Genomic DNA, 25846 nt, shown 5'->3' with positions numbered 1-25846 from the left:
CATTCCACTAGGCCGAGAAACAAAGTCTTGAAGGGAAATGAGAGGCAGAAAGACCTGCATGAGTAAAGGCACTGAGGTAGGAACACAGAAGTGACGTTACGCTGTACCTGGAGTATTAGGGCAGCAGTGGGAAAAAAAAGTTAAGTGAAGGTCAGACTAGAACAACTCTAAAACCAGGTTAACAAATTAGGATGGGTAGGATTCCTTTTTTTAAAAAAATACATGAGCACTGGGTGTTTTTCAAGTTAATAACAGATATTATATGTAGAGTGCTTACTCTGTAGAACCTACACATGCCCAGTCCTACAAAACCTTAGATGGTAGGTGGCACACTCCCATTTCCATATGAGGAAAGAGAACTGCAGAGCGGTCACAGCTTAGCCAGGACACACAGCTATTAAGGGCAGGGTTGTATTCAGATCCTGACTCCACAGTTTATGCTCCCTCCTTGTGGTCTTTCTCACTTGGGGTTTCTCCTTTGAACCACAACTGGGAAATTATTTGAGTAATGATTTTCTCAATTCTCTCAAGAATGGTACATAACTCGTACCACTTTAGATGCCTGGGAGAGAAATTAATTCCTTGTGTGCAACAGACGCCTTAGAACATTACAGCTTAATTTTCCAGAGGAACCCTGGTTGAGAAAGGCTGCATGACAAGAGATAAGTTTTAGGAAAATCAATCTGGCAGTGGGATCACATCCCTGGGAGGAAAAAGCTGCAAAAGCACCTAAGCAGCCTCAGAACTACTGGGATGAGTCAGCTCCAGGGGCTTGAGGAAGGAGGCCCCCATCTTCTCTAATTACTTGTCTTCTCAGTTGTCCTGCCCTTCCTTCATTCCTCCAACCTTTTCTTGTACTTGGCAGTCAAGTGCTGAAGCAGAGCCTTCCTGCTCATAAGCCAGCAACCCAGGCAGAAGCAGCATCTTCAGCGATGAAAACCACAGAAGCCAGTGCACCCACTTTTCTGTGGAGGCTGGGGGTAGAAAACTGGCACTACTGAACTCAGAACTCTTCCACAGAAATCCATCTGGCAAACTCCTATTACTCTCCCTGATAAGGCTGAAGCACGCCATCCTCTGGGAAGCTTTCTGTGACTGATTCCACTTCCCTGCTCACCAGGCAGAAGCAGGTATTTCCTCCTCGGTATCCCCACAGCCCATTGTCCAGGACCCTGCTGGAGCACCTGCCTGCTGTCACTGCCTGTTTCCATGTCTGTCTCCTCTACCAGTCTGAGCCTCTCTCAGGGTCAGGGACAGTTTGCCAGATCCATCTTAGGATGCCCTGAGGTCCATGGTCTCAAAGATGGCAACTGGCTTACCCAGAGTCACACTACAGAGCTGAGATCAGACACACTACAGGTCTGTCTGATCCCCAAGACTGTGTTCTTTTCACTATGTTACAGGGTCTCCCGAAGATGAAGAAGGGCCTTTCTGTGCTAAGCACCCAGCCCAACACTGAAGAGTTCAGAGGCGGTGCTATCAGAGTAGACCAGACCACCTGGAGAGGCTTCCTTAGAGGTAGATCCTTGAAGAGTCTGAGGATCTAGCTGAGAAGAGAGGGAACATGATGGTGTTTTAGGCAAGGTGGGGAAGTTGTGGGCAGAAACAGAATTAAGAAGCCGTTAGGTAGGAGTACAGGTTTCATGGGGGAGGAAGGGGATTACAGCTGCCAGGTGAGAGTTTGATTTCTTTATACAATCGTGGAGCACCTACCTGTACTAGGAGCTTTTATAGATGTCATCACTAATCCTCATGCCCACTAATCACTGTGATATTTCCCAGGTGTTACTTTACAGATAAGAAAACTGAGGCTTAGAGAGTTAAAGTAACACGTCCAAGCCAACAGAGCTAGTAGCTGGGGAAGCTGGGATTCAAACCCAGGTTGGTCTGACTCTGAAGCCTAAAGTCCTTTTTATTACTCCATGCTGCCTCTTAAGAGGTCAGAGAACTTCCCACATTACCAGACTCATGCTGCTGCCTGGACCTCCCCCCAGCTCTCACGTGGGGACTGCTGATCAGAGGGCAAGCGCGGCTGTCCCCTCTAGCTCTAACCCTCTAAGATCTGGGGGCCCTAAATCCCTGTGGACTAAGCAATTTCAGCGACAAGGGTTCGGTGTTGACCTCGTGAGTACACGCTGGCCCTGTGTCTAAACCTGCCTTGGATCTCACAGAGAAAGCCTCTAAGGCGCTGTAGCAAAGCCGGTGGCAAATATAGGCTAAAAAAGCTGGGCCTCTTTTAAGGCACACAGTAAGCACTCAGGGCCTGCCTTCCCTGAAACCTTCTGGAGGAGGTCAGCTGAGGTCAGAAAACTTTGGAAATGTCACTGGCAAGAGCCCCTAGGACAAGGGAGCAGGATCCTGCCTCTCGGTTGGCTGGTCACACACACAGGCAGACCAAGAGAGGTCAAGGGGGGAGGGAGGTCAGAAGTTGGCAAGCCTGCAGGCCCTGAGTGACGGCCACTTGTTCAGGTCAGGAAGGGAGAAATAAGTGGGTTAATGGTTTTGGCCCTTGAGGCTGGGAGGCTAGGGCAGGGGGTGTAAATGGATTCTGGGTAAAAAGGCAGGTGGGTGAACTGTAAAGGTGGGGGCTAAGGGCATCTGTTCCAAGTCAACAAGCAAGAACCATGCCCCTGGAACGGCTCAAAGGGCCAGCCTTGGCCTGGGGGGTGAGGGTGGAGGGGTGCTTCATAAAAGGCCTGTGTTTCTTCATTTCAAAGGTGTTCGATCTGGAAGGCTGGGGAGAAGGACTCTTTTTAGAGTGAATTCCCTGTCTGCTTAGGGGCTGAGGGGAAGCAGGGAATGTAAACCACTGGACAATAGCGGGGGTATTGATTGATTTTAAGGCATGGCAGAGAGAAGCTCCATGGTGAACACTCCAATTCCTAGCTACAGATGTCTCGTCGGAGAGCTTTCCAAAGGACAAAGTGAGTAGCATCTTGCTTGGGGACGTTTTCTAAGTCTCTGCTTCCGGGAGCAATGAGTTCTTGCTCCAAAAGCATCAGTCATCCCAGGCGCTGTCACCACATCCATGAGCAGTCCTGCCCCTCACAATGTACATGCCTCAGACCAAGGCACACTCTGGCTGCTCTGGGGCAGGTAGGTCCCTTGTAGGCTGGGGATATGGGCCAGGCCTGAGTCTTAAGTGAGTGTGGCTGGGGCTGATATAAGGTGGCAGGATTTGAGGGTTATTGGGAAATCCTTCCAGTCCAATCACATGACAAGGACTAGAAAATGATCTGGGGAGGTTGGGCCAGGGAGGCAAAGGCTCTGGGACTGAAAGAACTTTCTTTCAAGACTGGGTTTTGAAAAAGTGATTGGCTGCAAAGGACAGGTAGCAGAAGATACAGAGAAGAAAATCACACCTCATTTAAAAGAATCTATTTCAACCAGTCAGAGAAGAACTAAAATGGAATGGACTCCTAGGGAAGAAGTAGGATTCCCTGAGTCCCTGAGAGAATCCAAGGAAATGCCAGCCAGCCAGCTGTTGGAGAGGTTTCTGCCAGAAGAGAAGTCAGGCAATCAGGGTAACCCAGAGGACTTCTGAGGATCCTTCTAGCTCCCAGGTTCTATGAAGAATGACCACTGACAAGGAATACCCTGGTGTCCAGGCCCAAGAGAGGGTCCCTAAACCTTTAAGAAGTGTAAGTGAGGGCATAAACAGGCAGTCAATGCCATACTCACTCTGGGGCCTGGGCACCACACATCCTGGCAAGATGCTTCCCTCCCTATTCCAAGGAGAGGCTGGAGTGGGATGAGGGAAAGTGACTGCGTGGGAGGCATCTGGCAGGGTGGCAGGTAACTCTGTAGCGGGCCTGGACAGGACCAGACTAGCCTGAGTCTGGGGATGGTACGTATTATCCCTCCAATTAAATCAATGCTCGCTAAAGGAAGGGTATTCAATCATTCAACAAAGATTTACTGAGTGCTTACTGTGTGCCAGGTACTTTACCAGGTGCTGGGAATGAATCAGCCATGGTTCTCGCCTTTGCTTTCAGGGAGCTCAGAGTCAGGTTAGAGAAAAGGCTACTGAACACACAAAAACAATTCCAGGTTGCAACAAGTGCGATGACAGAAAAGAGTAGGGTACCATGACCCAGAGTAACGGAGGGAGCCTAATTTAGACTAGGGTGGAGGTGGGATCAAGGAAGATATCTTTGAGACTGGGGTTAGTAGAGATTTGAAGGGTCTCCCCCTTGGTCCACCAGCCCTGCTCTACAGGTCACAGGGGAGAAGAGAGGACACTTTGGGGGAGAGCAACAATCAGGAAAACTCAGAGCATGTGCAGACAGGCAGGATGGCACGGTACATCACACAATCACAGGCAAAGAACGCACTCCCGCCACATGAGGGCAAATCACACATGCACACGGCCACTCTCATGAAGTGCAGGCACCCTCGAGGCATTTCCAGCTCTAAGAGGGTAACAAGGCTCTGGGGAAGCATGGCATTTCCAGGGTAGAGAGGTTGCTAAGTCCTTACTCTCTTTCTCTGCCACCCCCCGCCCCATTCACCCATGATCTCACCTCCATCAAGCAGCTCCTTGACGGTGCGGTAGTCGTCGGCAAGGACAGCATAGTGCAGGGCCGTGCAGCCCTTGAAGCTGGCACGGTTGTTCAGCCGGTTGTTGAAGTCATCCTCTCGGGTGACCAGGACTAGAGGGACAGCAACACAAACCCTTCCATTAGCAACAAATGCCATGAGCTGCCAACCTCGTCTTCTTTCTCTTGGCATTTTAATTCCCTCATTCACACATCTACCTACTTACTAAACAAATAATGGCACCTACTATGTGCCTGGCCATCTGTGCTGGGAAAGAGGAGGTAAAACAGAGCCCATCCACAAATGTTTACTGACATCCATTATGTTGATAGGATTCACTTGGGGACATGGAAATGAATCAGACATGGTCCCTGACCTAATCTGACAAAGGAGGCAGACAGTAGACAGATGGTTACAGTATTGTTTGAGATAAATGCTATTATAGGTATAACGGGATGATATAGAAAGCCAGAAGGGAGCTTAGCTCAATTTGGGCATGAAGAGAGGATCTCAAAAGATGACAGTCTTGAAAGGTGAAGAGAAGTTATCCGGGTGAAGAAAAGAAGGCTAGGGTAAGACTCGGGACAAGGGACTTCCCTGGTGGCGCAGTGGTTAAGAATCCGCCTACCAATGCAGGGGACACGGGTTCGAGCCCTGGTCCGGGAAGATCACACATGCCGCAGAGCAGCTGGGCCCGTGCACCGCAACTACTGAGCCCATGGCTCTGGAGCCCGCGAGCCACAAGTACTGAGTCCGCGTGCTGCAACTACTGAAGCCTGGGCGCCTAGAGCCCGTGCTCTGCAACGGGAGAAGCCACTGCAATGAGAAGCCCGTGCACCGCAATGAAGAGTAGCCCCCGCTCACTGCAACTAGAGAAAGCCCACACGCGGCAGTGAAGACCAAACGCAGCCAAAAAAAAAAAAAAAAAAAAAAAAAAAAAAAAAAAAAAAAAGACATGGGACAAGTCAGGAAAGAGTCAGAGGCTGTTCTTAGCAGAACAGTAACATACCTCCTCTGTGCTCTGAAGATGTCTACAATCTAGTGAGTATTTAATATTTTGTAAAGAGCTTTTAAAATTTATAAAAGCCATTAAAAATTTGAAAGTACAAAGAAGAAAAAGCATCATTATCTCTGCAACTTGAGAAACTGCATTTAGTATTTTGGTATATGTCCTCTGATATCTATATCTATATCTACATCTATATCTATAGGTATAGCTATACCTGCATATATATCCTACAAAACTGGAATTTACTATATTGCAATTTTGTAATCTGCTTTTTTTCCCTTAATAAATGTACTGTGAACATTGTTTTTGAAGGTAGGAAGAATAAGCATTTCATGTGTCAAAGAACCAAAAACCCCCAGGCTCACTCTAGTGCTAATATCAGTGACTCTCTCTCTCCAAATTGATACAAAAGAACCTAAAACCAGTTGCATCACTCTAGGTTAGGTGACCACACATGTCCTTGTTCACCTGGGACAGCCATGACTTATGCTTGTTGTCCTAAATGGTCCCAGTCTAGACAATATTTGGAAGGATACCCAACCTCTGGGCCCTCCGTTGGGAACCGAGCCCCCATGGAACGATATCTATGCTGCTTAGGTGATGGGGTTTCTTTCTGCCTCATGCAGAATTATTGGAGTTCTTGCCTTATGTTCCCTCCTGAGCTTAGTTCATTGGAGGAGGAATTTGGGTCCTACCTACCTGTATCCACTCCTCCCCGAGTCCATGGCACAGGGCCTGCAGAGGGCAGGCTCCTCCTACCTCCCACTGGATAAAGGCGTGTAATTCATAACCTTGCCTATGTAGTCAAAAGCACCAGACAATTCTGAAACCATTCTTTTCCAAGCTGTCTTGGAATGGAGTCTATGCATTTTCCCCTCCTACAAAACTGAACTTGCTATTAAAAGTCCCAAAAGCCAGAAGACTGTCATGCCTCTTCCTAATCCTAATAGATTTCACTTACTGACCTTCCTCGACTCTGTGGCTGACATGGTCATTTCACACAATCTATTTAATTCTCCTAACTACCTTATATAGTAGGTATTATAATTCCCATTTTATAGATGAAAGCTAAAGCACAGAGATCATAGAGCTAATAAGTGGTTAAGTGAGGATTAGAACCCAGGTTTAATCTAAGTCCTCACCCTTTTTTCCCATCTTATCATGCTGTCACTCTCATTTTGCAAATGAGGGAATCAGAGCCCAGAGCCCAGATGTTCTGGTCCCAGCCTTGGCTCCTACTCCCTCTTCTTTCCCTGCTCAAGTGAAGGTGCCAGCACACTCTCTATGGAACTTGCCCTAACAGAGATCAGCCTGAGGTTTGTAGCTAATACCGGATAAGCTTGCTTAGGTGGAAGCATTTCAAATGTTTGGTCAAAATGAAGTTGTTGGAGTGTGTAACTGGAGAACAGACCACACTTTCTTGTGGTCTGGTGAATCAATGGTCCATCAGCTCCTCTGTACCAGTCAGAGGCTCTCCTGACTGATGACCCCCACCCCTGGAGTGTTATCTGACCTTTCCTGGAGCAGGGAAAACAGGAAGAATGCCTCTGATTAGCTAACGTGTAAGTCCGTTGTGCAATGGCATCTGCATTTTTCTCATAAGAGCCCTTTAGGACCTAACTCGGAGATTAACTCTTGGTCACGAACAGTCTCATCAAATCATGGTAAGGGATCTTGTTTCCAGCCCACTGCAGATTAGAAGAAGCAAACTAGAAGGCTAGGGAGAAGTCTTCAGAATCAAGTACGCTGATTACAATCAAGTGCTGACCAGGCAAGGAGGGAAAAGAACAGCACAATATAAAGCTGAAAGAGGAAGCCACAGAATACAGTGCCTCAAGAGCCCCTAGGGCACCAGTGAATTGCCACATAGGACATTAACTGCTAGATATAATGATGAACCTGAAGAAAAGTGATAGCTGGTTCAAGAAAGCAGGAAGGGTATAATCCATTTTACAAAGAAAATATATCATTCATTCAAAATATATCATTAATGAACACCAGTGCATGGTGGTAGCTTCTGGAGATATACTAATAAGACACACTTCTTGACTCTTAGAAGTTAACAGTCTAATGCGAGAATCAGACCACTGAATGGACAAATTATAACACTGTTTCACGAGTGCAAGATAGAGCTATACACAGGGTGCCTACCATAAAAAAGCAGATGAACTCAAGGGACACAGCTGGGCTATTTGGTTCAGGGACAAACATCAGCAGAGTGGCAGTGTCACAGCCCAGCTAATAAGGAATGTCCATGAAAAGGGTCCCTGCTCCCCTCTGAGGTCTCATCACTTACCATCCCCTTCCTAATGCTCTTTCTTGCCTTTTGGCTTTTGCAAATACTATTCCACAGCCTGGAACATTTCCCCCTCTCCCATGCCTTCAGCTGACTAACTCCAATTCACTTTTAGGCCTCTGATTAGAAGTCACTTCCTCTAGTGATTCTTGCTGAGTTTGAGGTAGTTACTCCTCCCAAGAGCTTCCCTAGCACTTCAGGCATCTCCCAATTATGGTATTTATTACCCACTCCATTGCAATCATATGTTTACTTGACTACGTTCCCCACTAGACCAAAAGCGCAATGAGGACAGGAAGTATGACTGTCTTCGCCACAGTTGTATCCCAGTGCCCAGTACGGTGTCTGACCATAAACATGTGCTTAACAAATACTTGTTGAATCAGCAAATGCATACATAATACATAAATAAGGCCCTAATATTACCTTGTTTTTGGAATAATAATAATAATGCCAGCCAGCAGTATTTAGTAGAGGAAGTAGAGTGCAGCTGTTAAATAAGTGAGCTCTGGAGCCAGACCACTTGTGTTTGGGTCCCCGTTCTGAATTTACTGACTGTGTAATCTTGGCTAACTCACCTAACCTCTCCATGCCAAGTTTCTTTTTTTTTTTTTTAAAGAGGTAATTCTTTTTTTTTTAAACTTTGGGTTTATTTATTTATTTATTTATTTATGGCTGTGTTGGGTCTTCGTTTCTGTGCGAGGGCTTTCTCTAGTTGTGGCATGTGGGGGCCACTCTTCATCACGGCGCGTGGGCCTCTCATTATCGCAGTCTCTCGTTGCAGAGCACAGGCTCCAGACGCACAGGCTCAGTAATTGTTGCTCACGGGTCTAGTTGCTCCACGGCATGTGGGATCTTCCCAGACCAGGGCTTGAACCCATGTCCCCTGCATTGGCAGGCAGATTCTCAACCACTGCACCACCAGGGAAGCCCCATGCCAAGTTTCTTTACCTGTAAGCAGAGATGATAACAGTACCCTCTCATAGGATATTGTAAGGACTGAATGAGACACTGTGAGTAAAGGGGCTTGGAACAGGGCCTAACAGTACCTCTTAGTCAATGTCGGCTATTATCCTTACTGTCTAGTCTTGTGCTTCCAAAAGTGTATTCTCTCTGTGAAAAGAGGTTTGGGGAACCCTGCATGCACTTTTCCCCTCCAAAAGGCACAGTTCTGAGTAAGAACCATCTGTTTAATTTACTCAGCAGTTTTATGTTTGATGGCCTCTTTCCACCCAACCCTTGTTAAAATCCTGCAGTACTGGTGTTCCATGGAACACTCTTTGGAACTGAGCTGTGCATAACAATCTGTAAAGCACTTCATTTACTTATTTATTTCAGAATGACCCTGTGAGGTGGAAGTTCACTCTCCCCATTTTATAGATGGGGAAGCTGAAGTTCAGCAGTGTGCCACAGTCAGTCAGCGGTGGAGCTAGAACCCAGTCCAGGTCAGCTAGGCCCATTTCATGCTCTTAACAGTAAGCTCTTTTCCCCTCATCGCCCAGTTTTAGAAGCCCTGACCCAGGATATCTTGCTGAAACCCCCAGATCATTAGATCTCATACTCTTCTCTATCCAAAAAAAAAAAAAAAAAAAAGACTAAAGGTGGAAAGGAGGTGTGTGCAGCATACACCCTCATGTTCTTACTTGCTCTCACAGAGAAAGCAGAAGCAAACCCACAAGAGCTAAAGTGACTCATCCAAGGCTGGCTCACCAGCTGGCCACCATGGTGGTCTTTTGAGGCCCGGTGTTTACAGCTGGTCCTCAGCCAGTGAACCATCCCCTTCCCAAAGACATCTACCAGCCTATCTCCAGCACACGGGGAGATGGGCTCAGGCTCCTGCTTCCCCTCCAGGCCAGTCATTCCTGTCCCTTCACCCTTGTGGCCACAGGAAGAATGACAAAGCATTACTTTGTCATCCTTCTGCTCCCACCTCTGCCTTTTGATGTTGCAAAGTCTATAGCACGGTGCCGTGGCCAGGGTCAGTCTGAGTGCCATGGCAGGTGTGCACCTGACGTACACTCTGCAGGATTCCCTGCACTTAGCAGTGCCAAGGAGTTAGCAGAGGTGAAAGTTGTCCCCAAAGCCCTTCCTATAGCCTGGCCACTACTCAGCACTGCTGAAACTGCAGAACAAAACAAAACAAAAACAAACCACTGCCTCCCACAATAAGAAACAGTAATTTAAGGTAAAGGAGTCACACAGTCCTGAATCTTAGCTCTGCCACTTACTAAGTTCTTCTATCTGTAAAATGGGCATGACAAGCAATAATTTGAGGAATACTAAATATTAAGTATTATGAGAATAAAATCTGATAATAGATTTTTAAAAACATTACCACAAACATTTAGTAATGCTGTTTTCTCCCCTGGGGTAGGCACTGGGGATGCAGAAGTGAATCAGACATGGCTTCTGTCCTAATATTGCTAAGACTATTGGAGGAGACCGAAAAAAGGCACGTGAGGCAAAATGGGTGGTCTCCAGATAACAAAAGCTTTATTATCATTGCCTTGTGTGGAGGAAAGGTAACCCTAGCTAAAAGTCTCTCCCTCAGGCTCAGCCTCTACCCGCCACGCCCAGGAACTTATGCCATCTAATGTCATGGAGTGTCTAGCAGCGCCTTTAAAAACGTGAGCATGCGATAGTGAGAGGCCCGTGCACCGCAATGAAGAGTGGCCCCCGCTTGCCACAACTGGAGAAAGCCCTCGCACAGAAACGAAGACCCAACACAGCCAAAAATAAATAAATAAATAAATAAATAAAATTAAAAAAAAAAACAAACAAACGTGAGCATGTCTCCATGAGAGGGAACCTTTAGGACTAACCTGACAAACACAAGGATAACCTCTTACATTTGTGCAGCACTTTACGGTTTAGAGACCGCTTCAATGCAATTGTTTCCTCACCCCAGGTCAACCTAGGACAGATAGGTCAAATATTATTCTATTGAACAGAGGAGGAGACAGAGGTAAAGAGGTTGGATGGCCTGCCCAACTTGGATTGCTAATCGGTGGTGGACCAGGACTAGGTCCTGAGCCCGCTTGGCTCCATCCTCCATATTGCACAGCTTCTGCCAGTGCCCACAGGCTCAAGTCTCACATACCCCAGCATCAGAGGACCCGGCTTGAAGCTCAGGGACTAAGCTAAATTCTTACCAAGAGTCTCCAGGAAGAAGCCTCTGGGCTCACAGCTCCCTCCCCACAAGGTGTTGTGTATCTACCACCTCGTTAAATCCTTACTCCTACTGCCAGCATCAGCAAGCTGCCTCCTCAACTTCTGCGGGCACTGTCGGCTCTGCCTCTTGTGATGGGGCAAGAGGGAGACTCCCTGTGCTGGGTCACCAAGAGACCATCTCTGAGGAGGGCAAGGCTCTTCATTTCCTTCCACAGCCTGGAGGACCCTCCTTCCTCTCCAAATCCTAACTGTTCTTTAAAGCCCAATTCAAGGCCTCCTCTTCTAGGAAGTCCTTTCCTCCCTGCTCTGCCCTGGATGCCTATCATGTTGATTGTGTGTATCCATTTACCACTTACTTATTGATTGTCTTATAACAGCTCTTGTAATACTTTCTTGTGTTAAAATTTCCCTTCTGACTCCCTAATTTCCTCATGGATGACAGAAACTAGTTCATAACATTTTCTGTATGTATCTCACCCAGCATCACTTCAGTATTTCATGCAGCTTCAGCAACGAGCACACAGGAGCCTTCATTCACCCCCTGCCCTGGAGCACACCACTACTGAGCACCTCAGCACAGTGAGTGCTATGAAAGGCATGTGCGCAAACGGTCTGATGGCAGCAAAGACAGGGCACATGTCATGTGGCTTGGGGAGGAATCTCCCAGAAAAACTATCTGGAAGATGAGGTGGAGAAGAGTGTTCCAGGAAAGGAAGTGGCGTTTGCAAAGGACAGAGGGTGAAGGCTGCATTACCTGCCCATACAAGAAACTGGGAGTCCTTCAGTAAACTTGGAATGCTGAGTGAAGGCAGGTGGAGCAGTGGGCACACATGAGGTTGCCCAGGCAGGCAGAGGCCTGATCCTGAGAGGGGTTTGGACTCTATCCTGAAAGCTATGCGCAGGCAGTGGTTTTTGTTGATGAATTAAGCAGCATGGGGAACAGCAAGAACAACAGACCAGGAGAAAATTGAACTGGGTTCAAAAATGGCTTTCACTAAACTTGATATGTATCTCAATCCCTCCATGTCCCAGGTTCCCTATTTTTAAAGTAGAGGAGTTTTTTCACATCAGTGGCTCTTAAAACTTTAGTGGCAACAGAATCACATGGGTAACTTGCAAGAAAAAAAAAAAAAACAGTTGATTCTTGGCCCCTCGCTTCAGCAATTTAGATTCAATAGGCAGGGCCTGGAAATGCACAGTTGAAAAAGCCCTTTGTGTTGCTCCTCACAGAAAACTCTGAGCAGCACTGGACTAGTCTCTGAGGGTCCTTCCCATTCTAATCTTATCATGAACACAAGAAAGATGCAAGGCTGGCCAAACCCATCCCACTTCCAAATGCCTGATCCTGCTCTAGGGAAGCCAAGGATGTCTAGGCACCAGAATGTTCTTCCCAAGGCCCATGTTTAGAAAGTTAGAGCAAAGTCCCCAGGACACCAAGTCTTGGGATACTGGAGACATCCAATATCTCACTCAAACCTCCTCTCCCTGCCAAAATCCAAATGAAATTAGGTCCTTCTATACCATATACCTAGTCTTTTTCCTTGTTTATCCAGCAAAGTATTACGTACTTTCCATGGGCTGGGCCATGGCAATATGAACAGGTTCTGCTCTCAAGATCTTATAAATGCTGCAAATAACATCAAAAGAATCTATCTTTTACCAAGTATCTCTAAAAGGAAAGAGTTCAGAATATTGAGCTGGAAAGACCTGGATTCTAATCCTGGTGACTCTAGAAAATTATTTCATCCCTCTGAGTTTCAAATTGCTCACTGGTAAAATGGAAGCATTAATATCTTTGAATCGGGTTGTTGTGAAAATTGAAATGATGTGATATAGTGAAGGGCACAGGAAATGGCTGCATCTAGGAAATGGCGATTTTTAAATTAACATGTCCTCCCCCTGTCCTGGAACCTGTAATATATCCATATCCCTCTGTTTGACTTTCAGAGGCTCTCCTACCTGGTCCTAATGTCTCCAAATAGACTTCCAACTCCTCCCTTCCTGCTGGAGAGACCCCCCTCCATGAGATGACCCTGGTGACCCTACCGTGAATCCTCAGTAGGCAGCACTGTGTATTAGGAAGAGGGTAAAGGTCAGAGCCAGTCAGACTGGTAAGCAAAACTCACTGTATGACTTTGATCAAATTAACATCTCTGAGAATCTGTTTTCTCATCTGCAAGATAGATATCATCACCTATCTCACAAGATTCAATGGCAAATCCAATTAAAAAATGGACAAAGAATCTGAGTAGATATTTCTCCAAAGAAGACACACAATGGCCTAAAAGCACATGAAAAGATGCTCAACATCATTAGCCATCAAATGCAAATCAAAACCACAATGAGATACCACTTCACATCCACTAGGATGGCTAAAGTGAAAAAGACAGGCAATAATAAGTGTTGGTGAGGATGCAGAGAACCTGGAACCCTCATACATGGCTGGTGGGAATGTAAAATGATGCAGCCTCTTTGGAAAACAGTCTGGTAGTTCCTCAAAAGGTTAAACATAGAGTTACTATATGACCCAGCAATTCTATTCCTAGATATAAACCCAAGAAAACTGAAAACATTATGTTCACACAAAAACTTGTACACAAACATTCACAGCGGCATTATTCATGATAGCAAAAGTCGAAACAACCGAAATGACTCTCAATTGATGAACAGATAAACTAAATGTAGTATAGCCATTAATGGAATATTATTCAGCTAAGAAAAAGGAATGAAGTATTGATACATGCTACAACTTGAATGAACCCTGAAAACATGCTAAGTCAAAAAGAATTCAGCCACAAAAGATCACATATTGTATGATTCCATTTACATGAAGTGTCCAGAATGGGCAAACCTATGGAAACAGAAAGTAGATTAGTGGTTGTCTAGAGCTAGGGAGAGTTGAGAGACGTGGAGAATGATTGATAATGGGTATGGGGTTTCTTTATGGGGTGGTGAAAATGTTCTAAAATTGATTGTGGTGATGGTGGCACAAATCTTGTGAATATACTATAAACCACTGAATTATGCACTTTAAATGAGTAAACTGTATAGTATGTAAATTAAATCTCAATAAAACTATTACATTAAAAAATGTAAAGAACTGAGCACATTGCCTGGCATGTAGTAAGGATGCAATAAATGGTAATAAATTTATTATTGTGCCCTTTCCTCTTCTTGATGCCACTCTAACCATGGCCAGAATCACCTCTTACACTAACACTGAAGAATACGTCAGGCTCATTGAAGGGAGCCCATTTCATACTCAGTGAAGGGTCACAGGTGAGTTCTGAAGGCTAATATCCCAGGACTATGAGTCTTACATAAATATATAACTCTTGGGGGACTTCCCTGGGGGTCCAGTGGTTAAGACGCTGTGCTTCTACTGCAGGGGACATGGATTCGATCCCTGGTTCAGGAACTATGATCTCACATGCCGTGCAGTACAGCAAAAAATTAAAAAATATATTTAAAAATATATTTATATGCATATTAATATAATACATATATATAAATATATAATATATATTATATATAAAAAATATATATATATAAAACTCTTGAAGTAATAAGAAAATAATGGCCTCCATTTACTGAGCACTTACTATGTGCCAGGTACTGTGCAAGGAACTTTATAATTATTTTCCTTGAAAGAATCATATGGGGTTGTTACTATTATTATTCTTATTTACTAAATGAAGCAGCTGGCACTTAGAGAGGTTATGTAGCTTGTTTCAGGTCATACTGGTAGTCAATGACTGAGCTAGTCCGTTCAACTCCAAGGCTTTTACTCTCTTCTCTATGTGATATCATGGCTTCACTATTTCTTCCTTTTATTTATCTATGTTTTACCCATTCTTTACAACTCAAGAAGTCTGATTTTCACTGATCTCCCTTTCCTCTCTGCATTCTAGTACTGTCTAGTCCACATCAAATTAGTTAACATTTTCTCTTACATAGTCTTTTGTGTTCTCAGATTGCTTCATGCATACACTCTTGAGCATCGCAGGTGTTCCATAAATACTTCTTTAGTGAATGGATGTTACGCTTGTCTCTCCAAGCAGAAAACAGGTTCTTGAAGGACAGATACTGTGTCTTATAGATCTCTTTAACCTTCGTGTAGAGAACGGTCATCTAGGCTGGCCTATGGCTGGAGGGTTAGACCCTGCTTAAAAATGGTTCTCACAAACACCATGCTCTCTGTCCATAGACTGGAAGGTTTCTCCTTAAGAACAGGACCCTGGCTCACCTTATTATACCTTATCATAGTGTAGTAGGAGCTCAGAAAGGTTTGATGAATTAAAGAGAAGACTGGGCTAGCACTTAACTCTACTGGAGACACATCAAGGGCAGCCTTCCCATTGGGATCCCAAGTCCATCTTCTCTCACTCCAAGAAAGAGAAGTGGAAGAGCAGGAAGGTTGGCCTGGAACCTTAAGACGATAGGTTGTTCACCCTGCCTGTGGCCCTAGACAGTCAGTGTGGCATCCTCTCTGGCCCAGGACCCTCCTCTGACCACAGACCCAGGTAGAGCTTTCCAGAGCCCATGTCTCACCTGCACACCATCAAAATCAAAGAGCTGGGCAAACTCTTAAGAATCAATCTATTACCTGTTCTGTTATCTTTTACTCTGTTATCTACAGACCCATCAACACTCTGTTTGAACTTCCACTACTTCCCATCTCTCCTAACTCTCAGGGGAATAACATGCTCACAGGTATCTAGAGTCCCTTTGATCTGTCCTATAATTACCCTGATCTCACCTTCTCCTACTCCCCTGCCCCCACCCTGATCCTAACCAAAGCAGTATTCTTTCAGGTCCAGGGATCCTCTGGGCAGGGCTGGCAACAAGAGGAAGGAGTCTGACCTCTCTGCTTCTCAGCCAGCTATGCTACTTAGTTGGCCAAACTTGGTCCCTCTGTGCTCCCCATCTCTACACCTGCTTGCCTCTCCTCTGCCTTTTCTTTAAGATGTTAAAAACCCGCAATAAAAAACAAATACAAAATGCTGTAATTAATAGCCAATTCCAAGCCAACCCAGCATCTCTACTAATAAACCTCAACACTTGCAAAAAGAACAATAAATTCTGCCCCTCTCTGGTTCTGGGGTGGTCTCTTATATATACTGTGTGTGTGTGTATGTATGTGGGTAAGTGTGTCTACATATATATTTATTTTCCTTTATTTCCCATCCAGGGAGGGGCAGAATAATGAACTGCGTGCGTCAGGGAAGATGAATCTGAGATACTAGGGAGCAGTGCAGTAAAAAGATTAAAGTGTTATTATTGTTGGGTTTTTTTCCCCCATGGTCCATTGTGACAGCTCGACCGTCATCTGTAAAAAATGTCTCAGTGAGAGATAATCATCGGAAACTCAATAAAGCGTCAGGGGGAGCCTCAGCCCCCATCAATCACTGGGTGCCTGGAAAATTTCAGCCCTCTGTCTCCCTTCCTGCTATCCATATAAATGTCTCTAATATATTTTGTGTGGTGTGTGGGACCCATCCCTGATTTGGAACTTTTGATGAAAAAATATTTATACACAAAATATGTAAATCAGTTAAAAATCGCAAGACTAGTTCTTTGACACCCCATCCCACTTTTTTATTTTTATAAATGTATCGAATTTACTCTTTTTAATAAAACATGTCAACTAGTCTATCTCCCTCTCCTAGTTAAATGTATATACAGATTTGGAGGGCTAAAAGGATGGAAACAATTAACCTAACTGGCTGCTACACTTAATCTTGAAGTTGGCCAAAAGGCCTGATGGATAGACAGTGCATTGTCCATCCTAGTGACTCTGTAGTGGCTGACACTGCTGAGAAATGACATGTAGAACCACTGGCACTGAAGGTGTGACAAGGCTCTGACAATGATGAGGAAGAGGCAGGGACATTATTAAAAATAACAGCTTGCCCAAACAGCTTTTTGCCTGGCAGATCTCCAAGCCTTCCAAGACTTTGGACAAGTCAGATGTTCTGAGCTAAGTGTGGGGTACATACAGGCTGATATGGTTGCTGGGTTCCTACAAGGGCAGGAGACAGTTTTGCTGGCATCTGGCATCATCTCTCTGCCTCAGTTTCCTTTAGTGCCTACATCACAGGGTTGCTGTGAGCACACAGTAAGTATCAATAAACATAACCTGCTGCTGTAGCTATCGTCATTACCATCATCTTACTATTATTATTATCATCACTTCCCCCTGCTTCTCTACCCTGGAAGGAATCAGTTCCTGCAGTACCTTCTCCTCTAGGACCTTCAAGACTCCTCTCTGCCTAAAGGATAAGGTCCAAGAATCTTGATTTGGCCCCAGCCTACTCTCTTTAAAGCAGCACCTTTACTGCTCATTACCCTCTAAAATGAATCTTCTGCTGTACGGATGCTTCACCCCAACAAGTTTACTTGCTGCCCTGAAATATGTTTTTTCTGTTTTCCACCCCTGAATATTTTGGACATAACATACCCCTTCTCTGATATACCCAATTCACACTTAGTTGCAGGCCCTTCCATAAAACCTTCTTACACTTTGAGGATCAAATACCATTTTACTTCCTGATGTTTCAGCCAGAGATTCTCTTCTCTGAGCTCTGACAGTCCTTGTTATCTGCACCTCTGACTGGACCCTTGTCAAACACTGTCTTGGTCATGTCGTCAATCTTTATTGCTATTAATTATCATTCTTGCTGATACCTTATATGTGCATGATACCTTGTATTTTCTCAAATATTTCATAAGTACTTCAATTTGATCTTTATAATAAGCCTATGGTATAAAAAGTATTATTCTCTACAGATGAGAAAATCAAGGCTTAGAGAGCTAAAGAGAACTGCCCAAGGTCACACAGTTAGGTGATTGCCAAGCCATTCCTTGGACTCTGAGATAATGTTTGGTTCTTTGCAGGTAACAGTTTGCTACCACTGAAAAGCATTTGGAAGGCTGTGACAGAGACTCTGAATGAAGTTTATAAGAGTATGATGAGGACAAAGATGATATAAAAATAGAAATTTACATTAATGGAATTCCTTCTATGTTCTAGGTTTTAGGCTAGGGATAAATATACTACCCCTAACTCTCCCAATAACCTTTATTTTACAAATAAGGAGATGCGGCCTCTGAGAGGTACAGAAAATTGTTCCAGGTGTCATAGCTACTAAGTGTTCTGTACACCCATAATATCATGGCTTAAGCACACAGACGCTCTAGGAATGAAACTTAAAGTGGCAAAAAAAAAAGGTCTCTTCCAGGGAGGAGAAGGTCCAGATGAGTTTTTTTAAAGCAGTTCAAGCACAAGTAGCCTAGATCATCTACTCAAGAGTGGGAGCCTGTTAGAAATGCAGAAATGCAAAATATCAGGTCCTACCCCAGACACACTGAATCAGAATCTTGGGAGTTGGGGTGTGGCAGGAATCTGTGTTTTAACAAGCTCTCTAGGTGATTCTTAGGTCCTTGGGAGCCTTATTACTACCATTTGAGTTTGTCTCCAAGGGCACAGATTCTCTCTGCTTTGCCTGGGTAGGTCTGGACATGCAGTGGGTGCTAGGTGTTAACTTACAGTGAACAGATGAGCTAGGGTAAGACTACTCCTTAGCATGTCGTGGGGAGACGGAGAAATTTTATAGAGAGCAGTCCCATTACCGCCGCGGGGACTCCTAGCCATCTCCTGAACTCCAGGGCACTTGCCCACTGGTTTGTGATGTACCAGCTTGCATCGTCCTGTCCCCCATCTGAAGACACAGAGATGGGGAAGTCAGCTGGAGCAGGTCAGGACCTGCAGCCCCTGGAGCTGTGGGAAGAGGGCCACCTGGGCTGGTGGGGTTGGCCTTGGCAGGTTCAGCCAGGCAAGCCAGGCCCTCTACCCCCAGAAGGGCCCTGTGCCAACCCAGCTTCTGCACAACTCATCTTTATACAGCCGCCACTTGGAGCTGAGAAGAGAAGCTGATTTATAGCCTGCTCTGGCCACGTTTCTGCCGTGTTTTATTGTTTTAATTGTCTATGCGGGAGGCGCTCAGAGTGCTCACTTGCATTTCTGACAGCCCCAGACACCCAATGTTTATAACAGTTACTTACAAGCAGCCAGCAGCATCCCTGACTGGGTGACTTGTTTACTGTTACGTCTAATCTACTGCCTCCTCCACCTGAGGATTGGGGCCCACCACCCATCAGCCAGCCACAAGTGGAACTCTCCTAGAGTGGGCATGGGTGGGGCTCAAGGCACTGAATGGAATGTGGTCAAGATCAGGGAGTGACTTGGTAGAGAAGCAGCCGTGATCTCTTAAGCTCCCCTCCATGTGTCCCCTCTAAGTGCCTTGCTCAAGCTGTGCTCCCTGCTAAGAAAATCTTTTCTTTTTTTCCCCCTCCTCTTCACTCTCCAAAGCCCAGCTCAAATCCTACTTCTTCTAAGTACATTACTTGCTCTGACGATGAGCCTTAAGTTTCTAGAACCTTAGAAATCACATGGCTGACAGGAACCTTGGAGGCTATATAATCTAATGACCCTTTACAAAATCTCTGATGGGCAGACAGCCAGCCTCTGTCAGTGCCCCTTGAGCGGTGAGTTGCTCAGTACCTCCAAGGCAGGTTTCCTGCCTTACACTGATCCAAGACCCAACTCCATACAGAAATTCTTCATCACATGTTACTGTGCTTTACATGTATTTATTTCTAGTCATCCAAACAACCCTTTAAGATGGGTATTGTTATCCCTATGTTACAGATCAGAAAACCTAAATTCAAGGACCTTTAAGCCACTTGCTTAAGATCACACAGCTGGTGACAGAGCTTAGAGGACCCATTACTTCCTGGCACTGAAGACTGACCTTTCTCCAGGATACCACTGTGCCTCTGAAGATGCCATTCTGAGAACTGGAGAGAATGGACAGAACAGTCAGACCAATAAGGCCAAGCATCCCTACATCACCTGTACCAGCAGACCTGCTCTCTACCCAGAAACACCAACCTTGACAAGAGTTGAAGATACTGTAATGTGCCAGTTGAGCAGGCTTCTTGCTAGAGCAATGCCAAATGTCAAACAGGAGAAGGGTTTCACTAGGAATGGGGCAACCGATAGCCAAGTCTCAGCAAACAGGTTTCTTTCCTCTCTAGGCTGTGCCCGTTCTGAGCAGGCAGAACGGATACAGAGCCTCTCTGAGAGAAAACCAGGCAATCTCTCTGATACCTTTTGGTCTCCTTGCCTGGATCCTCTTTCCTCCCCACACCTTAAATGCTGATACCCTGAGTGAAGGACTTGTCCTCCTATCCCTTCCCTTTAACTCCGTTCCTTAGGCAGTTTCAGTCACATTCATTGTTTTAACTACCAAGCAAATGCTGCCAGACTTCTTTGAACTACAGACCCACTCATCTAACAACTCACCCAAAGCAGAACCCGAGATGACAGATGGGCGCCTCCTTTTCCATCAATTCCCACACTCCACTGAATACTCCACCTCCTCTTAATATTTTTCTAATACCTATTCTCTCCATTCCCAAAGATTTCTTTTAGAAATCCCCAGAAACGAGAAATGCATTTTGAGGGAGAGGAGCATGGCTTCTCATCCAGTTCTCAAAGGGATCCATCATCCCCCAAACATCAAAAATCATTGCTAATCTCTCCTCTCCAATTCATCCCCACCCCATCAGAATGGTCCATCTAAAATGCTAATGTAAACTGAGCATTCTCCTACTTAAAATCCTTTGATGACCTTCAGAAAACACTATGAGCTCCCTAGAATTGCCTTTCAGGGTCCTTCCCACATAGAACCCTGCCTCCCTCTCTGGTCTTACTTCTTGCTGTTCTCAGTACTGTGGCAGATGATTCCAGTGGCTGTCACCTATCCCATATCTCTGCATGTGTTATCACTTCTACCTGGAAAGTCCACCCCTCTTAGTCTGCCTGGCAGTCTCTGACTCATCCTTAAAACCCAGTTCAAAGTCACTTACCCTGTGACACTTCCCAGATATCAGTCTGCCTTCAGGTAGAGGGCATCACTACCTATACCAGTGCTACCTATATCCTTTGTACATCTATCAACCTTTGCATTTATCATTCTGCACTGTGGTGCCTGTTCATAGATCTGTCTTCTTACTTGACTGGGAGCAGATCATATATATTGAGGGGCTAGATTATATATATTCATTTTTATTTATTTATTCCCAGCATCTGGCAGAGTGCCTGACACTCAGTAAGTGCATGCTCAATTATAAATAAACAAAACTAATAAGCAATTACAACTGTAGAGTACTTTATAATTCACACATCACATACTTTATCTCTTCATCTTCACATAATACTGATAAGGTAGACAAGGGATATATTATGGGGGTTTAGGGAGGTCTTGCCAAAGTCACAAACTACAACTCACTCTTCCCTTCAGTACTGAGCACAGGCTGAGTCCCACAGAAATATCTATTAGAAATTTAGTGAACTTGATGGACTTTGGCACTGACTTTATGCTTTGCTTGTGTTTTGAAGAACTCTGCTGAGCTTGTGACTTTCCTGTGAATTTGCCTAGACACACTCTGGACAAGGGGCTTGTACCTCGTCTTCTACTTAACCTCCTCACACATCCCCAAGTCAGGTAGCTTCCCATGAAAAAGTCAGTCCAATCCAAAGAAAAAAAGAACCACAGGATTCTTTTGTTTCTGTCTACTTCATCAGTGAGAATGACCCGGAGCTGGGTACAGTGACTTGCATACAGTGGGCAATCAATAAATACTGGTTGAGGGGCTTCCCTGGTGGCGCAGTGGTTGAGAATCTGCCTGCCAATGCAGGGGACACGGGTTCGAGCCCTGGTCTGGGAAGATCCCATATACCGCGGAGCAACTAGGCTCGTGAGCCACAATTACTAAGCCTGCGCGTCTGGAGCCTGTGCCCCGCAACAAGAGAGGCCGCGATAATGAGAGGCCCACGCACCGGGATGAAGAGTGGCTCCCACTTGCCGCAACTAGAGAAAGCCCTCACACAGAAACGAAGACCCAACACAGCCATAAATAATAAATAAATAAATAAATAAAATTTAAAAATAAATAAATAAATAAATAAATAAATACTGGTTGAATGGATAAATGAATGAGGTATCTTTAAATGGAAAAAGGAAAGAAAAATATGTTTAAGAAGGAGTTAAAGGCTTAGACTGGTAAGGAGAGGAGAACCCTGAGACGATTTTAAAGAATTGTCACTCTCCAGGCCCGGAGTCAGAAAGCAGAGGCCATGAAGTCAGAGAGCAGAGTACATCCACACTGATACACCAGGGAAAATCAGATGAGCTGCCAGAAAACTGTGGCCAGCAAAGGTAGTCTGAAATTCAAAAAAGAGAAAAAGCTACAGAGAGAGTTAGATCTCACAAGCCACAGAGCAGTGAGTTTATCAATGACTGTTGATAAAATTTATTATTTCAATCTAGAATTTATTTTTAATGGTTCTGAAACACTTAGGTGATTACTGGGTACCAGTATGGGTTCGCTAAGGATAAGACAAAACCATGGCAGAATAACCTAATATCCTTTTGGGAAAGGATTACTGAGCAACAAATTAAGACAAATGTTAAACATGTTTTTATTTCAGCAATAAATCGGAGAAAATCTCTTAAAATTTTGTGGACAGGATGAAGAAATGGAGGCTAGAAAAGAATGAAGTTTGGTGGATCTACAACTGTGACTGTTGAGTAATGCTTCTAAATTGTCCTGATCATGAGCTCCAGGGCTCTGTACTTAATAGAGTCCTGTAAACATTTTAATCAAAGACCAGCACATGAAGTACATGATGGCAGGGATCTTGTCTGTCTAACTCACCAGTACCTAGATCAGTGCCTGCTAGATAGGAATGTGATCAATAAAATTTTGTAAAATTATTGTTGAATAAGTAAATGAATCCATAGAAAGCCTATTTGCTAACTTTGCAGATCATATAAAATAAGAAGAGATAGTTAATATTTTTATCTTTATTTCATGAGAGATATGCTAGCCTATTCCAATATTTTTGTTGTCTACCTATCTACCTACCTAGAATATAGGCTGGCTAGCAAGAGTTAAAAAAAATTCAGAGGAGGTTGACGAAAACAGGCAAAGAAATGGAAAGGAAGCAAGGAAAGGAGGGAAGAAGGAGGGAGGGAGGGAGGGAGGGAGGAAGGAAGGAAGGAAAGAAAAAAGGAAATATCTTAAACATGGTTGGCAAACTACAGCCTATGGGCCAAATCCAGCCTGCTGCCAATATTTGTAAAGTTTTACTGGAACACATCCACACACACTCATTTGTGTATTGTGTTCTACGCTACAGTGGCCAAGCTGAGTAGTCACAGCTAAGACCAACTGGCCCACAAAGCTTAAAATGTTTACTATCTGGCACTTTCCAGAAAAAGTTTGCTGTTCACTGATCTAGAATGTTGAATATGAGCATCAACCTGGAAAGCTGAACTATTAGAACACAAAGGTACAAAACTTGAAAGGTACAAAACTTGAAAGGCACGGGTGGGGACTGGTGTGACAGCAGAGGTTGGATTAGACGGCTTCACAGTTCTGAGATTCTGTGAAATCAAAAATGCTTACTGGACCCTGTTGGGATCCCAAGAACAGATAAGAAGGCACTCAAATAATCCCTTCCCTTCTACCCGGCCCTGCCCTCTCAGCAAATGCTCCTCCTTGCTTTTTGGTGAGAGCACCTGAACAGAAGACAGAGCTGAGGGTGGCAATGCTATGTCTGAGTGAGGAGAGGACAGCCTATAAGCTGAGTCCCCACACACCAAGCTGCAAATATAGGGCAAGTTTGGTACTCATGAAATTCTCCTCTGTTGGAAACAAAGTGAACATGACTCCCCCAGCTCAGTGGGGAATCCAAGGAGGCACAGGTCAAGGCCTGAACATGGAACTGTCAGCTGACGAGGAAAGAAAAGACATATGAGCAGATCAGAGTTCAAATAACCACATAAAGGGCCAAGATGTAGAGAACATTCAAAAGAGCAGCTGAGGGCAGGCTGCAGCAAAGGTTCCATGGAGGATCTAGTCACAGCAAGCAAGCTTGATAAAAGGAGCAGGTTCAGAGAGGTAGAGAGGTGGAGAGGCAGGGGGAGGGCAACTTCACACTGCAACTGGGTAGCAATGCTCTGATGCTCTTGACATTTCTCTTACGCTACTGATTTGAGAAACCTTGCTGGGGCAGCAATGACACCTCTGCCCTAGGCTACCACACCCATGTCAGTCTGGAAGCCTTGCTGACAGCTCTGAGGGCTGAGCACACTGCTTCCCTCTGCTGAACCTTCCCTCAGGTCAATGTTCTGACCCTTAGGCAGTCAGCAAGGCTGTCTGTCCTCCTGGCATTACTGCCAACCCTAAAGAGGCCACTGCTCATCTGCCCTGCTGCTGGGAAGTGAGGGGAATCTCAGCCTCTGTGAGTGATCCAGGATAATGGGCGGGCAGCAGAGCCAATCTGGACAAGCAAAGCTCAAACGTAAAATATTCATCTCTGTCTGCAGTCAAAGCAACCTGCCCTCTTCTCAACCCTACCTGAGAAAAACTACTCACCAGAGGCAATAACGGACTAACTTGCCCAGGTACCCTTCAACGGACACGTGACCAAGCCCTGGTAGGTACACACCGCCTCTTTCCTCTGAGAAGTCCAAGCAACCACCCACACAACACCCCAAGGAGGCACTGATGACCACCCCATTTTACAAGCACAGACAAGGTCCACTCTTTGTCCTGGGTCATTCAGTAAGTTGAGGGGCCAGTCCAGAGAGAGGACTGTATTTCACATAGAAGAGGGGAAAAAAACAGTTGAGGGACTTCTGAGGCTGAGGAAACCAGTGAGGCTGCTTTCTAGTTCGGGGGCAGAGCTGGGACAGGGTAAGTCTACAGAAAGTAGAGGAAGAATAAATCCACATTCCACACAGTTGCCTTAATTATTTTATGGAAACCTGCTCCACTGTCCACTCATCTGAGACTCCACAGATTGAGGCACTTTTGGGAGAACGCCAGTTAAAAGGTTCTTCTACCCCTCCCCCCCGGTTATGAAATTAGGCCTCTAGGTTATTCCCCAAGGCTTGAAGTGACATAAATTATAGAGCCAGAGGGGACTGTGAAGGGCATCTGTTCCAAGCCTTTTGGGCTTTCCATGAGTTCCTAGAGGATGAGGGACTTGCAGGCTCTCACCCTGAGTTGCTGGTAGAGCTGGCACAGAGCACGGCTGCCTGGAAGCCACAGGGAGGAGAGATCTCAGAACAGCAGGGTAGCCCACACTTACCTTCTAAAGAATGGATTCCCTGCTCCTTGGCGGTCTTGTAAACACTGCTGAAATCATCCCCGAGGTTTGGGTCAGCACCAGCTGCAAGCAGGACCTGCACCACACTGGAAGAAATCAAAAAGACACCAAGTGTCGAAAACAGGAAAGGCCCAGGAAGTAGACACTCAGATTCTGAGGCATGTTTGGGGACTGGATCTGCCTCTGCTCATGTGAGTGGTACAGTGGAGAGAACATGAACTTTACGAGCATCAAAGACAAGGGTAGGAAAGCTGGCTCTGAAACTTTACTGGCTGAGAGGCTCTGGACACGTTATCTAACACCTCTCTAAGGCTCAGTGTCCACGACTATAAAATACGAAGTGTTTATTCAACAATTACTTATCAAATGCTTACTATGTTCTAGTCACTGTTCTAGGTGCTAGGGTCCATGCCCTCAAGGAGCTTACAGTCTCTTCTGGGAAGGACAACAATTTAGCATAAAATTACAGCGAAGTGTGATAAAGGCTACGATGGGAGAAGTACCATGTATGGTGGGAAACCAAGGGAGGGGATCAAGAAAGGCCTCCCAGAGGACATGGTATTTAAGGTATTAAAGACTTGGAAGG

The 25846-nt window shown here is 45.2% G+C and overlaps 1 protein-coding gene across 3 annotated transcripts in view; it reads right to left on the bottom strand.

Annotated features, from left to right (window-relative positions):
• The window catches only part of CLPB (ClpB family mitochondrial disaggregase), a 145079-nt gene that overhangs the window by 63719 nt on the left and 55514 nt on the right, over positions 1-25846 (bottom strand). For all 3 annotated transcript variants that reach the window (XM_059930874.1, XM_059930875.1, XM_059930876.1), the window contains exons 4-5: positions 25243-25346; positions 4524-4652 (exon numbers count right to left, since the gene is read on the bottom strand). In XM_059930874.1, the coding sequence (XP_059786857.1) occupies positions 4524-4652; positions 25243-25346 (233 nt within the window). The remainder of the gene's footprint in view (positions 1-4523; positions 4653-25242; positions 25347-25846) is intronic.

Source organism: Balaenoptera ricei, chromosome 8, assembly GCF_028023285.1.
Source record: "Balaenoptera ricei isolate mBalRic1 chromosome 8, mBalRic1.hap2, whole genome shotgun sequence".
Classification (NCBI taxonomy): Eukaryota; Metazoa; Chordata; class Mammalia; order Artiodactyla; family Balaenopteridae; genus Balaenoptera; species Balaenoptera ricei.
The sequence above is the reverse complement of the archived record's forward strand: the minus strand, read 5'-3'. Positions and strand labels throughout refer to the sequence as shown.